The following is a 21,432-nucleotide window of genomic DNA, read 5'->3' on the forward strand; positions in this document are numbered from 1 at the left end:
AAATTTGGAGCGTGTGATCATAATTTCCTTACATATAAATTAAGTGGGAAGCTAAATAAGAATAGGCCTGTACTGTACATGCAGGTTTTGTTTCAAAAGAAATGAAAAACTAAGGAATTAAGAAGACTCTTTAATGTGGACTGTAGCGGTAAGGAAACTGGATGTGAAAGATGCCCAGAATTTCTGAGAGAGATGCACAGTGGCTGTGGAACTTGCACCCCAAGTAAAGAAGCAAAAATCCCTCTGTAGGTTCCTGGATGAACAGCCACAAGGTGAAGACTAAGGAGAGAGATCGGCAAAGAAAACTCTTTTTCAAATATTTGTAGATGTAATGTAACGTCAATCTGGAAAACAGATTTTTAAAAGAAGAGGAAGTTTTTCATATAAGTAAATAACTGAACCAGGAAGGAGAAAGTGGCTATGCAAAGAGGATGGGGTCAAAAATAAAAATAATTGTCAAAATTAAATGACTATAAAATAAATATAGAAAATAAATACAAATAATAGTCTTCAACCAGGAAAATTATAGTGAAGAGTGGAGCAGAGGAAAGGAGCATAATGAATATGAAGGTACAGGAACTACCACATCTGATTTGAAAGCAAAGCAAACATTAATGTGATGAAACTAAGAAAACAAGCTAAGCCTTGGGTTTTGCTGGATTTTTTTTAAACCATAATAATTTTTATTCTTAAGAAAGCAACAAGGAGTTACAGAGTTTTGCAAAATAACAAACACTGTTCAGATAAACTTCACCTTATCTGTGCTCACTCAGTTTTGGGAGTTGGAGGCCTGGCAAGTAATTTCTCCCTCCAAGGGTAGGTGACCTACCCTTTTACCCCTTAAGAGTTATCATCTGCCCCATGTTACTCTATAACACTGATTGGGAAGTTCCAGCCCCTTCCTCAAGGAGAAGCATTTATTCAGAAAGTCTGTTGTTGGCGGCAAATGATGAGCATACAGGAACATAAAAATTTGTGACTCTTTGTGGTTTTACCATGGCCTCTCAGCTCATGTTTCAACAATCCGCTGGCTGAATACTCCAACCCAGAACAGAGGTTGTGCCACAGAGGGAGGTCCACTGTATAAATTACAATTCAAAACAGAGTCTGCATTTCACTGAGTTCACCAGGTTCATCCAAATATCTTACTTTGTCAGTAGAAACCAAATAAACTAAACTAAACTCTCCATTCCCCTTATATCTCTGCTCTGCTAAACATCACTCTGATTCTCCTGGTGTCCGAACTGTTTCCTCCTAAAACATTTGCAGCTGCATCACTTCTTCCACATCCCACTTCCCTTCATTGGTGTGCCCTTTTACCCTTCTCCACTTGCCTCTCCCCATGACACCTACAATCAGGCAGGTACCCTCTATCCAAACCCGTTACCTTTCCTGTTTCCCGTCTTTCTGCTTTCTTGTCCCGAGCCTTTTTGCCCTGCTCTGACCTCTCTGATTTCCATGATGCCATCATTTTTGTTCCCGTTCTTCCAACAAGTGGAAACACTGCAAAACACATCAGCCTGGAGCGTGCGGAGTATTACTCTTGCCCTGCACAAGACATGTGGGCAGCACAAATGGGATCAAAGCCATGAAGGTCTGGAGTGTGTGATCTGGACCAAGAGCAACCTCAGTTGCTGTACTTGGGTCCACTTTTCCAGTTCAGACCCTGCCACAGCAAAAGACCTGTTTTGAAAAACACCAAATGCCCAGTTTCTTCTAATCAAATCCCTCAAGCTGAAATTTAGAAAGAGTTTTAACTTTCCATCGGTTAAGTTACAAGCTTAAACTAGGAGCCTAAGGACTTGCTGAACCCAAATCGAAGCCTCTTGCCTTTTAACTAAGCCAGCGCTGTCCACACCAAGATGAATAGAGCAGAAAAATTTGGTTCCTTGCAGCTCTCCAAAGCTTCTGCTGACTCTGCTAATGAGCAGGACCATCAACATTGACCTAGCTTGGCATACATCCTCTGATTAATTAAACTGCATCCCACACCAGCCCACAGCTCTCTGCTAGTGTTAAATGCAAGGTAAAGTAAGAAGTGGCCACCAGCTGGCATTTGCCAGGTGGGTATGCACTGGTATGAGGGTGATCTCCACTTCCCTGTACAGCTTCCCCTCTTGCAGGGTTGGGTTAACCAGACTAACCTGAAGATGACTGTGGATTTTCAGCTTCTACTGTATATGCCGAAGGTTACTTAACCAAATTTGCAGTTTACAGAAGTATACATATATATTGACGGGGCAAATTTGTCTCTCTCTCTCTGAATTAACAGCCTGTGTCTCTCCAGCATACCCTATAGCAGTACCAGAAGGAAAATGATCCAGTCTCCTAGACGTTGTATGTACACCCTGATCCCAAGAGGTAGAGGTTGCGACCTTCCTATCTCCGACCCACACCCTGAACCACCACATTTGCAAAGGTTGCATCCTCCCTGTAGTCTGACTCCGGCACCTCCTGCACAGGGAAGAAGCAGGATCAGTGGTAATAAGGCTGGAACTGAAGTCATGCAATCTCCAGGAGCAGGAAGATACAAGAACAAAATCCTCTGGCATCGACAGAAGGAGGCCAGAAGCGGAATAGCAGTGGTGCTGGTGACACTGGCACTAAAGGTAAAATGAGCCCAGTTCATGCTTAATGCAAGCCACAATTTCAGGGCATCTACACCAGTTTACAGCAGCTAAGTGGCTGATCAGGTGAGAGACAGTTCATAGGTTGAACTAACTTTTTCATGGTCTCTTATACCAGCCTTGAACACTGACTTACTCTGAGACCCTATCATTTAAGGTTGTTTTCTTTTTTCTCCCGAAACTATCCATAATTTTAAGTGGCTCCATTTTTATGTACCCAGCATAGATACTGGCACCCAATTTTTGGACATGCATTTGCAGCTACTGTGGTCTGCAGCTACAGCTGGGTGCTCAGCATCTTTCAAAATCAGGTACATGATATGCGAAGGATGACGCCTTGATGTAGAGGCCAGTCTAGGAAGTCTGGCTATATGTTCTCACTTCTGTCAACTTCCCTGTGTAAAACAGAGTGATAATATTGGGTGACCTATGTTATATGGGATGTTTTGAGGACAGGTGAGTTTTTGTAAGCAACTTTAAAGGCTGGCCAGTTTGGTTTTATGCAGTGGCTTAAGCCACAGGATGAAGGATCAGAGCACCCAGCTTTAACTGCTCCTGGCTCAGCTTAGGTTCCCCATGTTCATTTGCTTCAGTTTCCTCTGCATAAAACTGGGATGCCACTTGTCACGTTTTCCACAGGATACCTGCGCAGACAAGTTTATTCTCATATGTAAAGCATTATGAGACTTCCCAGAAAGGATCTCTAGGGACAAAAAACAGAATAGCATTAAAAAATAAATAAATCTTAACTGCTGCTACTCCAGCTCCTGGGACCAGTCCACTGTCCCCACAACTCAGACGATATGCTCCTGAGAGTGTGTGTCTGGAGAAGAAAAACATCCTCATATGGTTATAAATCTCATAGGGACCACTTAAGCTGCAAGTGTAGACAAGGACGAGCTGCACTCAGCATGGTTTCGGTCACCATGCAATTCACGCCTTCAATTACCAAGCACTTAGTTCAGCTTCATCAGCAACCTTTATAGGTAGGAGAGGCCTCCTTCTTGCATAGCCTGCCTCACCCCAGATCTGCACCGAGACCGGGGATGGCAAGTGCGGCGTGTGTCCATCCACCTGGGCCAGTTTTCACCTGGCCAGCCCAGGCGAGGAGAGCAGCAGTCCAGGCCAGCAGACGTCCCAGCGAGGTCCTCCTGCCCGAGACGGTGAGATGAAAGCCAGACCTCATGTCCTGAGCTCGCACTTCTGACTTACGAGCTTAAAAAAGAAAGGGGTGTGAGTCGGCACCGCTGTGGCTGCGCAGCGGCTGTAAGCTGTCAAATCAGTTTACAGCCATTTCAGAGGAATCCCACCTGCCACCACAACTATGGCATTTCTAACTAGTGCCTCTGAAAGGGGTTTAAATAGTGTCATAAGACAGACGCTGTTGGTGACCTGCCTGCTTTCTCTCATCTGTTGCCTCAACAAGCACATTGTTTTTAAATTAGTGTATTTATTAAAAAATCAACTAAACCCTAATCACTCTTCTGCTCTGTAAAAAAAGAAAAAATTCTTATACTCCAGCCCGTTTAACTGAAGCAAACATTATCCATACTGTTACTGAATGGGCTGCTGAATGCCTTCTCTTTTACAGAAAAAAATAAAATCTTTGACAAATTGTTTACAATTGCTTACAATTACAATTTGCAATTTACAATTGCAAAACTGAGTAGGTAAGGCATTCTAAGAATGTCTTAAAATATTTTTTGATGGCTTTAATGGATTTTTAAATAAAACAGAGAAAGTTATTAACCAAAAAATGTAAGAAGTCAATTGAACCCCTAAAACTTTTTGCTACTTGGTTATTTCTAACAAAGAACAAGTTTGTTTGCTTTGGTTTGAATGTTTCCATGAGCTCAGCTTTAGGCTTGCGCTCAAATGCTGACATCAATGCTAACTAGGCACGCTTGCCTGAATCGGAGCCCTGAACGATGGTCTGTGGCTGTGCGGTGCATTCCTGAGTCCTAATTAATTCACTTGATTTTGGGGGCTCCTTTTCTTTTGCCCACGCCTCAGAACAGGTTAGCAACCCCTAGGTCTGACGGGCAGGAGGGCATTTGCCTGTGCTCCCAGAACTTGGCTCACCAGCCAAAACTAAGGTGTTTCAGACCTAGTCGAGCTAGGTACATTAACTGCTCTTGCTTCTCTCAGGGACATGGTACAGGAGCAGCAGCCTACCTTCAAGGTTGTGAAGATGCTGTTTCAAACAAGATCCTTATTGCTTTCTCCAGGATGCTGTATTAAGCAAGGAACAGAAACATAAACAGAAAGCACATGATATCAGTGAGCAATGGATGAAGTTTTAACAATTAAATTAGTGCAGGAAAAAAAAAAGATGCAGGATGTTCCAAACGCAGCTGGGCAGAAGCCAGTTTTGTACGTCCAAAGGAGAGTTGGAAGCAACAATCTTTACACCCAAATTCCCAAATCTTCTTTTCAAGGGCCCTGAAAGGAGCGTGGCAGAGGGGAAGCGGGTTGTTCAGACTCTGCGCTTGAAAGTAGAAACCAAAGTCTTTTGAGTCTGCTCTCGAGACTCGCACATGCCTGTCAGCAGCACGGGGTCCGTCTTGTGCTCCACTTGGTAGAAGGGACAGTTCTTCAGGTGCTCCGACATGCACGCGACATCGTTGCGCTGCCATTTGTTAACTCTGGAGAACAGGCTGCTGAACTGCCAGATCTAGTACGGGGACAGCAAGAGAAATTGGGGAGAGAAAACGGGAATGTTAGTAAAAATAGAACAGGATTTTAAAAATCTATGTATGCTTATAGTGGGTGTGCATTACTCGTACCAGACAGGCTAGTGAACATCGGATTGTGCAGGGCTGGCATAACAAGTAAAAATGGGGTCTGTATTGTTATGTACCTCGTACTTGCTGATTTTGCTGCTTTAGTCATCACCTACCATTTCTAACAGGAAAGTATCCTTCTACAGTTTTTGTGCCAATCCAGTGCAGGGCATGAGGAAATCCAGAACACCTGACCACTGCACCTCTACAGAAAACTCTGTCGCATGTACGGTATGATCCAAGATGTTTATAGCTGCATCCAAGATGTTTATAAAGTAGAGTGACTACAGCATGCTTGTGCGATATGTATCTCAAAGGAACCTGACTTCATAAAGACCTTCCAAAGCATCTATCAGCAACTTCAAAGTAATGAACATTACAACGCTGTTGTTATTCACCCCACCCCAGAACAAGCCTGGGAAATCTAAGGGTAAAGTTATTCCTAGAGGAGATAACGAGCTCGTAAAAAATAGAAATGTGCAGTTAAAATATTCCAATTCTGTCTGCAGTGATACCATGTATCATTTAGTGATACACTAGCATCTAGTGATAAGACTATGATTAAGTCACTTTAATATTTGCTGTATACCATTAAATCAAATGAATTTTTAAAGTTGTAGTAGATTCCCTAAAAAGGATTTTCCTGTAGAAGAAGGACAGTACGTGGGTGTGCTACACTTAAGATTACCTGAGCCTGTCCTAGTCCTAAGTAATCATAGCTATTATACACAGTAGTCAAGAAATTCAGATTAATTACAAACAGAATGTTTTTAAGCAGAGTCTGTGCATTGGAAACAAGATTCCTGTGTGGTCAGTACAGAGAGCTAACATGAGAGGGGTTAGACAGTCCTTAAATTGAAGGCTACTGGTTTGAAATTGCGCTACAGTAACTGAAGTTAATTGCTATTTGATTGCTCAGCCAGAATGTCTTCCTTTTACTGAAGGAAGCCACACCCTTCAGTAAATTATTTCAGTGGCTAATTCCTGTTTTGGATTGGGCTAATTCAACTTGCAGCCTCCAAACTTTGTTACACAGATTTTGAATTCACCATGCTTCATTTTTTTCTCTTAATAAAGAGTACTTTCTCTTAAGAAAGAGTCATAAACTGCTAAGCTTCCCTTTGATAAGAATCAATAGGTGGAGATCTTCAGGGGTGTGCTTGAAAGCCAGGTCTTTAGATCATTTCTGGGAGTCTTCCTTGGATCTAAATTACTTGTTCCTAGATCTCTGTCTTGTCTGCTTGGTCATGCTGGAGTCTCTCATGTTATTCTTTCAACCAGTTTTATGTTAGAGCAGCTGCAAGGCTATCAGCTAGGAAAAAACCTGTAATAACTATTGTTTGGCTAGGACTTAAACTGAGCTGCGTTTACGTATTTCGTTGAGACTACCCAAACAGCCAATAAGGGAGATGATAGTTTTCCAGCACAAATGGTGGGAGCCCAGCTTTGCAGAAGGCGGCTTCCTATCCCCATGCTGCTCCCTCAGGTGCCCACAACCCAACGAGTCAGATGCTCCTGGCAATCCTGTGAACTACTAATCATGAAAGCCCTTGCGGGTTGATGTGAACACCTGAGCTCCTTTCACAGCCATGTCTCCTTGTTCTTTACCCTTTTGGCATTCTGAAGCATGTTTTAGTTTTGACATACCCTAGATCAGCTTGCAAAGAACAAAAAAAGTATGAACCTCAAGTTCTTCAAAACCCCATGTGTATCCTTTAAATATCAGGAATTCTCAGTTCCCAGTGCCTAAAAACGGTGCACATGCAAAGAGGTTACCCAAGACAAGCTTGGGTGGGGACTTCTAGCTAGTCAGAAGATGTCCATTTACACCTTCCAACCTTTGCTAGATGTACTGTACTTTACAGCCCTGGCCCCCCTGAGACATTGTGCTGCAAATTCACAACTTCATGAACCTTCCCCATATCTGCATGCTTATATGTAGCATCCCTTGCTATGCTTGTGTTTTATCTGGAAAGAACCCATGACTCTCTTTTTCCCAGTGTCACAGTCACTTGCCTTTTTGCGAGCTTTCCACGAAGTACCGCCATGGGAATATCTTTTTTTCTCCCAGACCAGCAGGACCATTCCCCTCTCTTGAAGAAGAGTGGCACAGATGTCCCTCATCAGCACTGACACTTGCGACAGCTGAGATAAACTGAAGCTGTCCAGGAACCCAGCAATGTACTTGAGCACTTCCACTGGGAGGCTGCTCAGCGAGTCCTTATTTCTCCCTCGATTAGCCACTGTGGAATTGCACTTCCCTGATTCAGCAAGGACGGTGTCCACCTCTGGCTTAATAGCAAATGTCTTGAGAGGCTTGCTGTATATAACCTTGGCCTTAAGTCCATCAGGGCGGAAGTGATTTTGGACAAAAGTACATCCCAAGTAGGCCAGTGGGCAGCGATGCTGGAACCATCCGTCCAGACATGACTGGATATCAGCGTGCACATTCTTGAAGTGGGACGGGAACTCATCCCTCCTGAAGAAATGACTGCAAGTGAACGTGAAAGCTGAACTGCTTTTGTTGTGTCTTCTGGTTACACATTCAGTGTAGAGCTCCACGTGGAGTTCTGGTGGGCTTTTTTCATCCAGAATATCTGCTAGAACAGCATCGGAGGAGAAGGACTCTAGAGGGAAGCTGTATGTCTGCGTTGGAAAATCCATGAAGAGTCCATCGATACCCCTTGCTTCGGAGATCTCATGGCCTTTCAGCTCTTTTTCCAGTGCACACAGCAGTGTGGCTTTAACTATATTTGCCTTAGGTAGCTCTTCTAGGTTTATTCCCAATTCTGAGGTATCCACTGACTTGTCTGAAGTTGGTATCTTGTGGCCCAGTGCATCTCCTAGTCGTGCTCTTTTGCCACAGTAACTAACTGGCACTTTGAAGGTGTAAACAGTCTTCACCTCCTGAGCTTCCAAGTTCCCATAGACAAAGTCTTTTTCTTTGGGTGTGCAAGCAGCTAGCTGGCCAAAGCGGATGAGCATTCCCCCATGATGTACCAGATACATGTTGTAATCACCTACACCAACTTCCTTCTTCAGCCTTTCCAGGACCCCTTCTTGCCAGGGAGCCAGTCCTGTCCTTTCTGTATTTGGTGTTACTTGTTCAGGCTTTTGGTCTTTTGCCTCTTCTGCACCGTCAGGTACTTCCTTTGCCTTCTCTGTGGAGCTGGTAGCATGAGGGTCTGATGCTGTTTTCTTGGAAGCCTCCTCTGTCTTTTGTCCTGCGCTGGCCGCTGAGCCCGTTACCTTGCAAGCCAGGAGCTCTTTGCTGAAAATGTTCTCCCAGGTTTTGTAACTCCCCAGATCCATTCCCTCTTTGTCCTTTGCCAAATCTTCACGCTCACGTTGGCTGAGCTCGGACAACTGGTCATCGGCCTCTTGGGAACCACAGGCTACTCCTCCCACAGCACCTTCTTCCCCACCTATAGCTTCGTCCATTAGCTCTTCCAGTTCATCCTTTTTCCTCCACTCTGGAAACAAGTCGGCTATTTTCAAAGTCCTGAAAAGTATCTTCTGGTCTCTGAGCGCCAAGGCTGTGTCCAGACACTCTTCGTTCAAGGTCTCCTTCATAATGTTCTTGTGGAGGGTTGTGTCTGAATCCACGTTTGGCCAGCGATTCCACTCCATCGAGCAGCAGACAACGCTGGCTGGACAGACCTGGAGGTGCTTGGCCAGCTTAAAGCGGGCCATGGAAAAAGGGCAGCCATAGGCTGAGTTGAGGCAGGAGACCTGCTCTAAGGGACAGAGCAATTGGTGCTCCTCTGCCTTGCACATGTGGAAGGTGGCCCCGCAGTGAAAGCGGCAGCTGATCACCATGCAGGAGATGGAGGGCTCAATTGGTGCGTGGCAGTGCCGGTTGAAACATCTCTCACAGTGCCTGTGCTGCCCAGGGGGAGCTTTCTGAGCCCGGTGCTGTGTGTAGCAAAGACAAGAAGATAAGAGTTATTGCCTGAAGGAGCAAGAACGGCCACAGGCCGCCCGTGCCCATGCTTGGTTTCTACGCGTTAGGTGCTCACATGCACCTCTAGCAGGAATAAGGTTGTGGGCAAATGACTGCCAGCTCCATACAGTCATGCGTCAGTACTGATACCCATGGTACAGCGTGGCCTGATAGCGGCACAGATATAGATAAGGTCCTTATTCATTAGCCCAGCAGAGGCAGCCAGGGCTTGGGAGCGAGCTGTTTTCTGTCCCAGTATTTGCACTGGGTCTATCTATACCAAGCTGCTGAAACCAAGACTGCCAGAGGCACAGTGAGGGAGCTTTCCACTTCCTCAATGCTGTTTGAGTAGGAAAGATGATGTTTCTTTCTCCTCTCTAGAAAAATTAGCTGGTCGTTTGGCCTACATGTCTTGTCATGTCCCCCATAAAGACATGAATGTCGTGCAAATGAACCTCCCTTTGCTCTACACCAGCAAGGCTGAGAGTGAGGATTATCATCATGATCCCAGTTCCCAGTGTGGAAACCAGCCTGGGTGAAGGCTAATTTGCCTGGCCTTCTTTACTCTTACTGGCCTTCTTTACTCCCTGATTTACCCTTACACTCCTAGATGATGCCTGTATGTTGTGGAACAGAGGCTGCGGGGGACTTTCCTTCAGGCAGGTTTACTTCCTACATCTACTTTCAAGTGTCAAAACCTGGAATAAGGTGATGCCTCGGTCTGTGTTTTGGAGAGAAGCTCCAGAGTGCAGCGGGGGCTTGTTGCAAGGTTATACTCACCCAGTTAAATCCATTTTCTTTCACTTTTTTTTACAAACTGCCTTTCACCTTTTTTCCCCTTGCTGTCACCAGTGAATGCCGAGAAGAGAGGCAAGAGGAAAAGAGGGCAGGTATGGTTTATCTCATCCTTAGCTCAGCACCACGGTGTGCAGTTAGGGCAGAAGGGGAGCGACAAAGGTCTAACCTCAGCAGAGCTTCTCCCTTCCTGTGATGGAGCAGGGGAGAGGTCAGCTCCAAGCATGCCTTTTATAGGGTGCCTCTTTGAGAAAGAATCCATTTTTGTTCCTTTGGGATCTATTTTAGAGCATGATCCTACAAAAACCGGTCACCACCGCTCTACTTTTTCAGTTCATCCTACGTACTAGTCTGTGTCAAATGCTACCCGGAACTGAATAGGTGATCCTGAGTTGGTCATATTTTAGGTTCAGTTTATGAAGGTGTTAGTGGCACCAAAAAGGGGCCAAAAAATAGGGAAAAAGGTCCCAGGCAGCAAGTAATAAACAATACCAGTCTCTGTTTCATAAATTCAGATGCCACCAGGCAGCTCCATGAATTTAACATTTTGCAACAAACAGACTGGATTAAAAGAACAAGTTGAGGATGCCAAAACAAATGTTTCAGAAATTTCAACCAGCTTTATTACATAAACAGGCTAAATGTTTTCTTAAGGAAGACTGCATTTCAGTTCTCACATTTCCACATTAACATGGTTTCAAAAAATATATATAAATTTTTCCTCTCTTCCCCTTAAAAACCTTTGATATAAAAAGGACATACAATTTTCCTGAGGTCCAACAACAAAAAGCAGAAGTACAAGAACATGATGTATGAAGATCCTCACATAAAAAGTTACCACTACCAGATTACTAGCTTTCTGTCAGAATGAACCACTGATCTGCTTTGCTTTCATTATTGTGCTTTTTGTTCTTTCCCAGTAAGTCAATTAAATCAGTTTAGTTAGTAAAACTAATGCACTTATGAGGCCTGCTTCCAAAAGTTCTCAGTTGCCCTTGCTCATAATATCTCTTCCCTTGCAATAATTGCCGGCAATAGCTGTTACTTCTCCCTAAACATGGGAAAACAGAAGCACAGAGTCCGACAGCAAGTAAATGGAGATGGTGATTAGCATGAGGCATGCCTTCTGTTGTAAACAATCTGAGAACATAAGAAATGACATTCTGGGTCAGACCAGTGGTCCACCCAGCCCAGCAGTCTTCTTCAACAATGTCTGTAAGAGATGCTGTTTAGGGGGAACATGTAGGGCCTCCTGTGGTCCTTTCCCCTCACACACAGTTGTTGGACTAGAGAACTAGAGGCTGCTCAGTCACTGCTTGGAGCTACTTCCCTGGATGCCTGCAACCGGTATCAGTAACTTGGCCCAAAGAAGAGCTGCTGCAAGTAGAAAAGCCCAGACTTCTGACTTTCTGCTCCTTGCTGTAGAGGCTGCATTCCGGATTGGTTCAGTCTACTGTGAATCTTTGTGGAAGGGAAAAAGCTAATGATAAGGAGGAACGGTAGTTCTGTTTCCAAACAGGACCCAGGGTGCTTTTTTTTTTTTTTGTGAAAATGAGAAAAAGATTTTTGACAAGTCTTCCCACCACACTTTCCATGCAGTAGGAACTACCATAGGTCCAGCAGACTCTCATTTGGCTCTTGGAAAAAATACACGTTATTAGTAAAATAATTTAGACTTTGTTTTTTTCCTAAGGTTAAAGAAAATACAGTAGTGTCATTTACCTAGATGTGAGTGTTTTTGCAACCCCAGGCTTAAGTGACCTAGCCCTGAGGAGAGCTGTGCTGCAGAGGAAGTAGGCTCAGGCTCAAGGGGAAGAGGTGCTATGTGAAGCTGCTTCTCCTCTCTTTCTTGAAGGCACTGTTTTAACTTCTCGTCTTTCACATCTAGGCAATGGAAGTCATGAACAACGCAGGAGAAGGAAAGATGTCTGGGAAAGGCAATGCATGTGGGTTCCTGCAGTCACCAAAGACCACACACTCGTGTTTGAATTTGATGTGCATTAATCGCTCAACACATCTTTGTTCCATCCATTGCAACTTCCAACACTGACCAATACCTGCTTACATCTCTTAGTGAATCCCATTCCTCCTCGGTCCTGCAGTCTTTACTCTTTACAAGTCCTCTGTGGTCCCTTTGCCTAGGGACAAACTTATGCTCTGAGAGGTATAAGGCTCAAGTACCTTTACCTTTGTTTGCATGGAAAGAGCTCGAGACAGCAATGCAGAAAAATAGTATTTTGTGACGATCCATTATGACATTCCCTGCCTTGTCTTGGCAAGCACTGGCTTCTGCACAGAGGTGACACCAGGGTGCTGGCCAGGGTGGCCCCAGCCACACCCAGCCGTTAAATACATGTGGTTTAGGGTGGCATCTGTCCTGCTTTAGGCTGTTTAGTTACACCTACTTTTATGCGGCTCAGAGAAGCAGGAGATACAGATGGATTTATTTCACATTGGCAGCATCCTTGCTGCTCTCATTCTTGTAGCATTTTGCTGCAAATATAATCTCTAAAAATAGTCCCAGCTATGACTTGCATAAGGTCAGAGGAAGGCTGGGTACATTACACCGCAATAAAAACATGAATGCATGAACAATACTTTCCACTGCAAAACCAACTCTCGGAGAGAAATAATTGATAAATAAAAATACATCTGAGGCACAGGCCTTACGGTTCTCCAAAAACACAGAAAGGGCTGATTGCAAAGTTTCTGGAGAGGAGCCTGCTTTCACACTGTGGTATGCTGAAACGAACCCCATCTGAATCACGTGTAGAGAAAGAAAACACGTGCTTTGTTTATCAAAAGTGACCGTATCAGAGCATTCAGATCCAGAATAAGTCTTCATCATTATTCAGATCTGCCATTTTTAGTCGAGTTTACCTCATCTCTAACTTGTATATGCTGTTCTGTCAGACAAATTATTTCTATACCTCTCTTCTCACTGTCAAATCTGTGTAGCTGGAGGACAGGAAGAAGGGAGAGAAAACTTTTCTGATATTTATCAGCGTTTGAATGCTGCTTCTATTCTGACATGCTGATAATCAAGAGCTCTGTATTTTAACTGATGATCTAGTTAGCTCTGTGGTTTAGTTGATGGTATTATTGTCAGTACACAAACTACAACTTTCAAAACCCTGAGCAGAAAGTTTTCAAATTCTTGCCTCAGTAAGTCTGATACATAACATCCAGAGGCAGGTGACACACAGATATGTCAGGTGGTGAAACATTTCTCTAAACCTGTACACTTCTTGTTTCCCTGCAACTTGCAAAATTTCCTAAGAGCAGGGTTAGAAAAAAAATCAAAACAGAAATGCTCACATGAATCATGTTAAAGCTACTGTGGAAAGAAAGGATGCAAATTACAGTCCGCAGACTGTCCACTTTGGTAAATCTTTATTTTTAGACCGTCATGACAGCAAATCAAGTAAGGTTTAAAAATATACAGCTTCTATTTTAACTGCAGATATGTCTGCGTCTGGAGCAGATCTGTTCAGTGACAATAACTTACAGTTTATAAACCAATTACAATTTATTTTCAGTAAATATGTATTTAATTCAGTTGCAGTCAATGACCCAAAACAATACAACCATTTTCTTATTTGGTATTTGCTATATGTGACTGATCATATGACATACTAAGGTTATACATCATATCTGAGCTCTTCTCACAGAATCAAGGGATGCCTCCCATTTTAAAGAACCATCAAAAAGGGCCACCAGAAACCCCAGATAATTACCTTAAAAAGTGCCTCTGAGATGAGATTGCAAATGAACATAAAACAGTCTTTCTAAGATTTACAATGTGATAAGGAGCTCTTAAAAAAATCTCATGAAAGTTTGCATCCAAATGCTGGAGCCAAGAATATTAAAGTTATATATAATGTTACAACAGAAAAATATTTTCAAGGGATGGGAATACTTTTGGTGAGTTGTATAGGGCAGATAGGAGATATTCTCTTATTTCTTTTAACCCTTGTTACCCAGTACGTGGTGTTTATCTCATTTTTATCATAATACTTAAATCCTGAGGTGAATACAGACTTATTAATTTCCTTACAGGGTTTTTCAATATATTTACTATCTTAGTATCTGAGGGGGTTCACAACCAATAATGAATTTATCTTTGCAGTACTAGAGGTGCACTTGAGGTTAAAAGGTACTATTACTTCTATTTGGCAGATGTAGAATTAAAGTGTAGAAAGAGGAAAAGAAATAGAATTAAACATAGTATTTTATATAAATAAAAATATACATATATACACACCAAGCATGGAGACGCTCAGGTTCTGATGTTTCACTTGCAGTTGCATGCCTCCTGCACAAAAACCCTGGCAGAGGCAGCTGTAGAATCACACTTTCTAGGGGAGCATCTAAGTCTCCTTAAACTAGAAATTTTCTTCTCTTTTCGTGCAGCGTTCTTCCTCAATCACTACGTACTGAACAACCGCAGCAAGAAATCAGGCTTGGGTCTCCTTTTGCTGCACAGGTATATTTATTTCTTGAGGCTGAGGAAGAAAACACTATGCCATTGGGAACCGTACCGTACCGCATTTGCACATGATTCTGGGAGCCTAATTTTTCTAAAGTCCTGTCCTTCGATACAAAACAAAAAGCAAACCCAAGAATGCCACCACCTGGAATCACGGTGAGCCCTAAGTGAGTCAAGCCTCACATCTCAACACCCACAGCAGGGACAGCTACAGCTTGAGCGACTGCCTTGGCGTTAGGCACAGCGGGTCACTGTCCTTCGTGGCACACCTGCTCTGCAATTGCCATTCAGACTGATCTTGCATACGCTTGTTGCCAGCCGAGCTTTAAGTGAGTCAGGGAGTGAATATGGTACAGCCCAGGGTAGGTGGAAAGGGAGAATAAAAGGTATAGATGAAATCTTCATCAGCACCACTAAGAAATTTCTACCAAGCTTGTGCAAGACATAGTTTCTTTGAGGCTTAGACCTTGAACAAGCCCACGTGGGTTTTATAGGGGCACTTTGATTCCAGGACAATCCTTCTGGTGAACCTCAAATCCCCAGTATAAGACATGCAGAGTGAAAAGGTTTTCTGTGAGACAACTGACCTGTTAGATAAGCCCAAAGATAGAAGGATAAGGCTGTGACAATTAGGGAGCTACTCCCTCTATTTTCTAGCTGGGGATCAGCTTGTTGAGCCTGTGGTGTCTCATGGCAATAACCACTGGTTCAGAGTTACTTAACAGGTTGGAATTGCTTTATAGTGAAAAAAAAATGCTTTAAAATGACAGGGACGGAGTAGGTCCACAGTCCAGTGCATCAGTCAGGCACGTTCCTTGCTTTTCTTTCAGAGCACGCGTGCTGCTCAGGTTCCCACAGCAGCACATCAGCTTCTCTTCAGCTCCCTAAACCTGGGATGCAGGACTGTGGAGCTCAAGAGAAGCTGTCACACCATCAGGCCTCCTCCTCGCCTGGTAAATCTGTGCTGCATACACGCAGTAAAGAGGCACCGAAACTTGCTGGTGCAATTTCTGTCCAGTGAAATGCGCTGGTGCTGTTATGGGAGAAGTAGAGGAGAGTTCAGAGCAGTGAGGCATGGGTAACACAGGGCACTGCTGGTGTTACCACACTGCACTCCCCGCTGTGAGACCTGGATCAGCAGTATTTCTTGCTCCTCCCTACCTGGCGCAACGTAGCTGTAGCTCACCTGAAACAAACCCACCCCAAAATTCCAGGTGCTGAAGTGGTCCCCTGGGCTGGCGGTATGGTGGAGGGCAGCCCAGCAGCAGGGTCTTGTGCTAGGCATTGTTGGGGAGTCGTGTGGGAGACAGGCAGGACAGGGAGAAGGGGGAGGCTGTGGCATGGAGCTGCTCTGCTGCTCCTCGTGCATGTGAGGGGTCCCTGTGCTGTCCTTGGTAGAGACAGAGTCAGACAAACTCTCACTTTGCATCGACAGCTGGGAAACGGGTTTGGTTTTGGTTTGAGTTCAGCAAGTGCTTTAAAATAACAGGTTCCTGTTTAGTTGCAGTTTGAGAAAAAAAAAAAGAATGGTCCAAACTGTGTTTTTTTTCTTTGGGCTCAGGTTCTATTTTATGCCCTGGTAAACAATCTCATTAACATACTTTTCTGAAAACTTCTTGAGATAATCAAGTGAACGGTTTTAAGCAAAACAAAAAAACCCCAGCCCAAGGCAGATGCCCCGCATAGAGAATTTCAGAGCTATTGGTCAACGTCTAAGTCATAGAAACAAAAAAGAAAAGATTCCTGAATAAAAATTGCTAAGCAGCCACAATTCTAAATGGTACAGTAGTACCTCTAACACTTGTGATTCTTACTTCATCATCTTATTATTCAGTCTGGCCTACAAACATACAGTTTGCAGTTTGAATCTACAAAACTCAGCGGATATTAAGTCTTAGCATTTTTGCCAGAAGATTGCTTTTGCCTCTCCTCTGACCCTTACTGTCTTGTCTTACTTCTCTCAGAGTTTCTTGAAAATTACAGAAATTGAATTTTTGGTTTATCATCTGTCCTGCTACTGAAGCTCCCATCTTAGACTCAGCATCTTAGTTTTTTAAAACCCCAGATACAATGCTGCAAACTATGGCTAAGCCACTGAATATATTATGGAGGGTTTTTTTTTTTTTAGAGTAGCATGTCACAGAAGCGTTCACAGTTACCAGCTGCCTCTGTTTTAGGGTGCCATTTAAGACCTCTTGTGTCTGATTATTCCACTTCATCTTAATTACTAAGGCTGTTTTGAAGACGTCTTGATTTTCATAGCTTGATACAGTAACCATTGCATTGCATAAGGTTTGACCAATAAAGACTCAAACTCTATTTACAAAGCCTTACCTTAATCATAGAGTCCCTGTGTGTGTACCAAACACTTGCTCTCCTGGTTGTGCTCAGCTGGGTTGAAGTGAGCTGGGTAAAGGAGAACTGCAAGCAAAGGAAGAGGAGAGAATGGGAGGACACGGAGCAAGCCCAGGCAGAAATATCAAGTAGTTTTGGGATGTTAAAAATAAAACCCGTGCATGTGACCACGTAGCTCAGCTTACAGAGCAGTCTCTTCCACTGTATTTGTTAACACTGTCACTTCTGGAGTGATACTTCACAGAGAAGATGTGAGAGGCAGGACCAATAATACTCCGTGCCCCCTGCATGAGAGGAAAAGATCAAAACCCTTCCCAGAGCCCTGTATCAGCTCCCTGCCGCTCTCTGACGGAGATTTGCCCTTCACGACTTAACTCCCCTTGGTGCCCACACCAGTTTGTGGTCTCTGCTGTTGGAATTGTCGCCGTGCCCCTGGCTGCCATCCTCACCAACTCTAGCAGCTGGTGCAGACAGCGATGGCGGGTTTCCGATCTGTCTGGGCAGGGGTGGGCAGAAAGAGAGCGGGAATGGCCCAGAGCTGAGCAGCCGGGCAGATCTGTCTGCCCACCTCCCAGGGACCCCCAGGAGGCTCCCCAGCTCCAGCTGCCTTGCTGCACAGTGAAAGGGTCCCACCAGCCACCAGGAGGAAGCCTGAAGGGTGCAGCTCCCAGTGTCACCCTTCCTTAGCCAAACCTGAGGAAGCAAAGGAGCAAAAGAGAGCAGTCATGTTTTACCATCAGCATGGACCCATTAAAGCATTTCATGATGAGTTTAATGGCGAGTTTCATGATGAGCATTTCATACTCATGGTGAGTACAGACATACGGGTACTACTACATGTCAGTGAGGTTCAGGGGTGCAGATGGGGCAGGCGCTGCTTCTCCCTGGTGGGTGCTCACCCCACCTGGCTGCAAAGACACCTCTTGTGACCCTGCTGCTGTATGCAACCACTTTTTACCACCTCAGAAACACAGAGCAACATCTTCTGGCTATGGCGGTGGCGGCTCTGAGATCCTAAGTCATGACGAACTTGTTGCTTTGCCTTATCTTTCTTCTTCCCTATCTGCGAGTCCCCAGTGACTCTCATTGTTTGAAACAGTGCAGGCAACTGTGTTTTCATCTTTAGGGCTGAACAAAATGTCAGTAGGTGACAACCAAGGCTTGCTGGTGCCAATCGTAATTTATTAGTGCTAAATATGGTTAGCAGTCTGGCTCCGTGGCCTTTTTTAGAAAGGGCTGTACTATCGTGATACCATTTTCTGTCATCCCATTGCACTACAGAAAACAGGGGACAGTGGCAATATGCCTACACCCGAATTTCACCCAGTCACAACATGATCGCTGATCTGTTTACCCTGTCCACTTCCACCCCTCACCCCGCCCAGTTCAGGGTCATTCTTCAGCCTTCAGTGTTGTCATCATCTTTTTAGACTATGTTTAAAAACATGCTGCTTGTGTGCCTCACTTTTAAATGAAGTAAAAAATTCTTCTCAAAATTCTGTATTACTGGTTTAGGAGTAAACTCCCTCCAGCTGAATTAACCTAGATTACTAAAATACTTAGGGCTTCACAAGCGGCTGCTGTCAGAAATGAAGCTACCTTCTGTCTTAATTCTACTGGCACCTGATGTCAGCCTGGTTTTAGATCTCTGTTTCCAGACAGTCTGAACTCTGGTGGTGCTTTTTACTGCTTCCATGTGTTGCTCGGTGATCACGCAGACCCAAACAGCCTGCCCTGGGCCTGCCTCACTCTGTTCGGTACTCTGCCTTGCTGCCTCACGTAACACAAGCCCCCAGGTTTTGCAAATCTTTGCCTGCAGGTGATGGCGGTACTGCAAAAAGGCATCATCTGTGGTGGCCTTTTAGGGCAGGGTATCACAAGGCACGCTGAATGAACATAGTTCACTGTGCCTGAAAATGCGTACGTGGTGGAGAGAAGGGAGCAGAAAAGCGAAGGCGACAGGAAACAGGAATTCATCCTTGTACCTGCAGCACACCATTGTATTAGCTCAGCTGCACCTGAAACCAGACTCTCAGCAAAAGCAGGAGAACTTGCAGATCTCTGCTGTCGCCCTTACCTGTGCTAATTTGATTCAAGGTATCTCAGGAATGCCAGCCAATACTGTAACCAGACCTCCTGCTGCAGTACAGATGTGCTTACTGGTAGGGTGCGAGAAACATGAAATCTCTGAAAGAAAAGTGTAACCATTATTTATTTTTTGGTGCAAATGCTTTGGGAGAAAGCTGTTGCCTGTCTGCTTTAATGTCTCTGATCTCAATTCTATGGGTAGAAATGCTGTGCTATATAGAAGCCCTATGAAATATACCTATGTATATGATATGTATATCATATATGTATATGTATACATATGATATGTATACAAATATACATATCTATTGATATGAGAAAATCAGTCCAGATCTGGTAGCCTGAGAGGGGCAAGGTTGCCACCGCAGCTCCGTGCCCCCAGGTCCAAGCAGTGGCCAGGCTGAGCTTGTATTCCCAGTAGGCACATGCACAAATACACATATACACCAGTTAAACACCTATACACAGATGGCCACACAGAGCACTCACACGAACACAGCACCAGCAGCCTCATCCCACCCCCTCCTCTGGCTGAGCAGGATGGAAGTGCACTAGTGAGCATGCATACATATATACATGTGTATTTTTATATATATACATACACACACATATGTACAACGTGGCTCTCCCCAGCAGCTGGGCTCAGGCAGTCTGCCCAGTAGCTGCCCCTGGATCCCAGTCTCTCCAGTCCCCCTGGTCCCCCAGTAGCCAACTCCCCCCGTGGTGGTCTTGCCCCCAGGGGCCCCCAGGTCCCAAAGCCTCTTCTGCAGCTGGACGGGACTCCCCCGGCCCCCCTGGCAGCTGGCTCCTCCCTCCCAGACCCCTCCCGGCCCCCAGGCCCCCTCGCCGGCTGGTCCAGCTGCAACCCTCGCTGCTGCTCACACGCTCACCTGCACGCCCGCGCCCTCGCCAGGTGCTGCCCCATGGGCACGAGCCCCAGCCGCTGGCACCCAGACCCCCCCCCCCCCCCCCCCCGCGTGTGGTAACGAGAATCCCTCGCCCAGGGCAAAGTGCGAAAGGAGTTTAATGAGAAGACGGGACAGGCTGTGCCGATCAGGCGCAGGGCATGGCCAGACAAACCATCACAAACCACTTACACGCGACCGGCCCTTTTTATTCCCGTATCCCTCTGTTCTCCCACACTTGTTCCTCCACAAATCACCCTGATCCCTCCCTTTCCCGCCTTTGGTTCCTCCCCTAAACATCCCCTAATGAGTCCTGCGCAATCCCCAAACGCTCTTCCCCTGCATCCCATCGTGTGTCCCACCCCCCGAACGCAGCGACCCCCCCAGCCCTAAAGGTGCTCTGGGGCTGAGGCTGCCCTGCGACAGCCCTGGGAGGGGCCCGGACACGGTGTCCCTTCCTCCGAGTCCTTAATTTGGGTTCCCACCTGCCATTGTGCCCCTGTGCTCCTCTGGGCCTCTGGTGGGCTGATGGCTCCTGCGATGGGCCTGGGAGCAGCCCGGCAGGGTGCTGTTTGGGCTCCCCCTCCTGCCGTCGTCTCCCTGTGCTCCTTTGTGGGTGTGCAGACGAGCTTTTGTCACACAGCCTAATTTATGTATCTAATTCAACATCTAATTCAGCAGCTATTGTGGCTTTTCATGCTAACTGTACGACCAGCGACCACCGCTGCATCTATTATTGCCACTCTGCCGCGTTCAGTCTTACTACCGTACGGTACCGCCCGTGAAACCGCGAAATGGCTTCGCTTCTCCCCCGCACCCCTCAGCGTGCGCAGCAGACAGCAGCGCTTCGCTTGCAGTGACGTGATTTGTGGTGACACCGAGGCCACCGCTAGGAAACCTTCATCGCAGGGAGCATTAATTAAGGCGGAAATATCAGCTCGCTAGGTTACAAGGGGCTGTAAAAGCCCCTGGGGGGGTCCCTCTCCCTTTTACCGCTGCCTGCCACGAAGCTCCCTTGCGGCACCGCTGGCAGGCGGCAGGTTACGGCCCGCGGCCGCTTGACACCGCCCTGCCATTCGCGGCTGCTGCGCCATTGCCGCCACGCTCCGCAGGGCAGCGTCCGGCCGCCGTCGCCATCGCCTCCGTCTCCGCGCCTGCGACCCGCCCGGCCGCCGCCACCGCCCCTCAGGCGGGGAGGCGGCGCCTCCTCCCCCTCCCCAGGCCCTCCCGGCTGCGGCGGCGCCGCCCGCCGCACTACAGCTCCCGGCATGCCCCGCGGCGCACTGCGGCGGTCCCGGCGAGAGCGGCGCGCCCTGTCTGCGGCTGCGCGGGACGCGCGATGCATGCCGGGAACCGTAGTCTTCCCTGGGGCGGCGGCCCGCCGGTGTCGCCGTCCTGAGGAGGGCGCCGCTGCCGCGCGAGGGGCGGCCGCCGCCGCCGCCGGCCG

The 21,432-nt window shown here is 46.1% G+C and overlaps 1 protein-coding gene across 2 annotated transcripts; it reads right to left on the reverse strand.

Moving 5' to 3' along the window:
- Window positions 1-653: 653 nt before the first annotated feature.
- On the reverse strand, window positions 654-20,924 carry FBXO40 (F-box protein 40). Of its 2 annotated transcripts, none has more exons than XM_076347493.1 (5): window positions 20,471-20,924; window positions 19,070-19,179; window positions 16,972-17,058; window positions 7,427-9,325; window positions 654-5,301 (listed from the first exon to the last, which is right to left on the reverse strand). In XM_076347493.1, the coding sequence occupies exons 3-5, from the start codon at window positions 16,978-16,980 to the stop codon at window positions 5,104-5,106; spliced, it is 2,106 nt and encodes a 701-aa protein (XP_076203608.1). In that variant the 5' UTR covers window positions 16,981-17,058; window positions 19,070-19,179; window positions 20,471-20,924; the 3' UTR covers window positions 654-5,103. The 2 variants fall into 2 exon arrangements, with proteins under 2 accessions (XP_076203608.1, XP_076203619.1); XM_076347504.1 differs by lacking the exon at window positions 20,471-20,924 and adding an exon at window positions 20,178-20,230.
- Window positions 20,925-21,432: the final 508 nt, after the last annotated feature.

This window comes from Aptenodytes patagonicus, chromosome 1 (genome assembly GCF_965638725.1).
Source record: "Aptenodytes patagonicus chromosome 1, bAptPat1.pri.cur, whole genome shotgun sequence".
NCBI lineage: Eukaryota > Metazoa > Chordata > Aves > Sphenisciformes > Spheniscidae > Aptenodytes > Aptenodytes patagonicus.

Excerpts from the sequence above, each read along its gene's own strand:
- FBXO40 (XM_076347493.1), bottom strand. Across the intron at positions 5,302-7,426 it reads CGTGGAAAGCTCGCAAAAAG|ATCTGGCAGTTCAGCAGCCT; the intron begins GCAAGTGACTGT and ends TCCCCGTACTAG.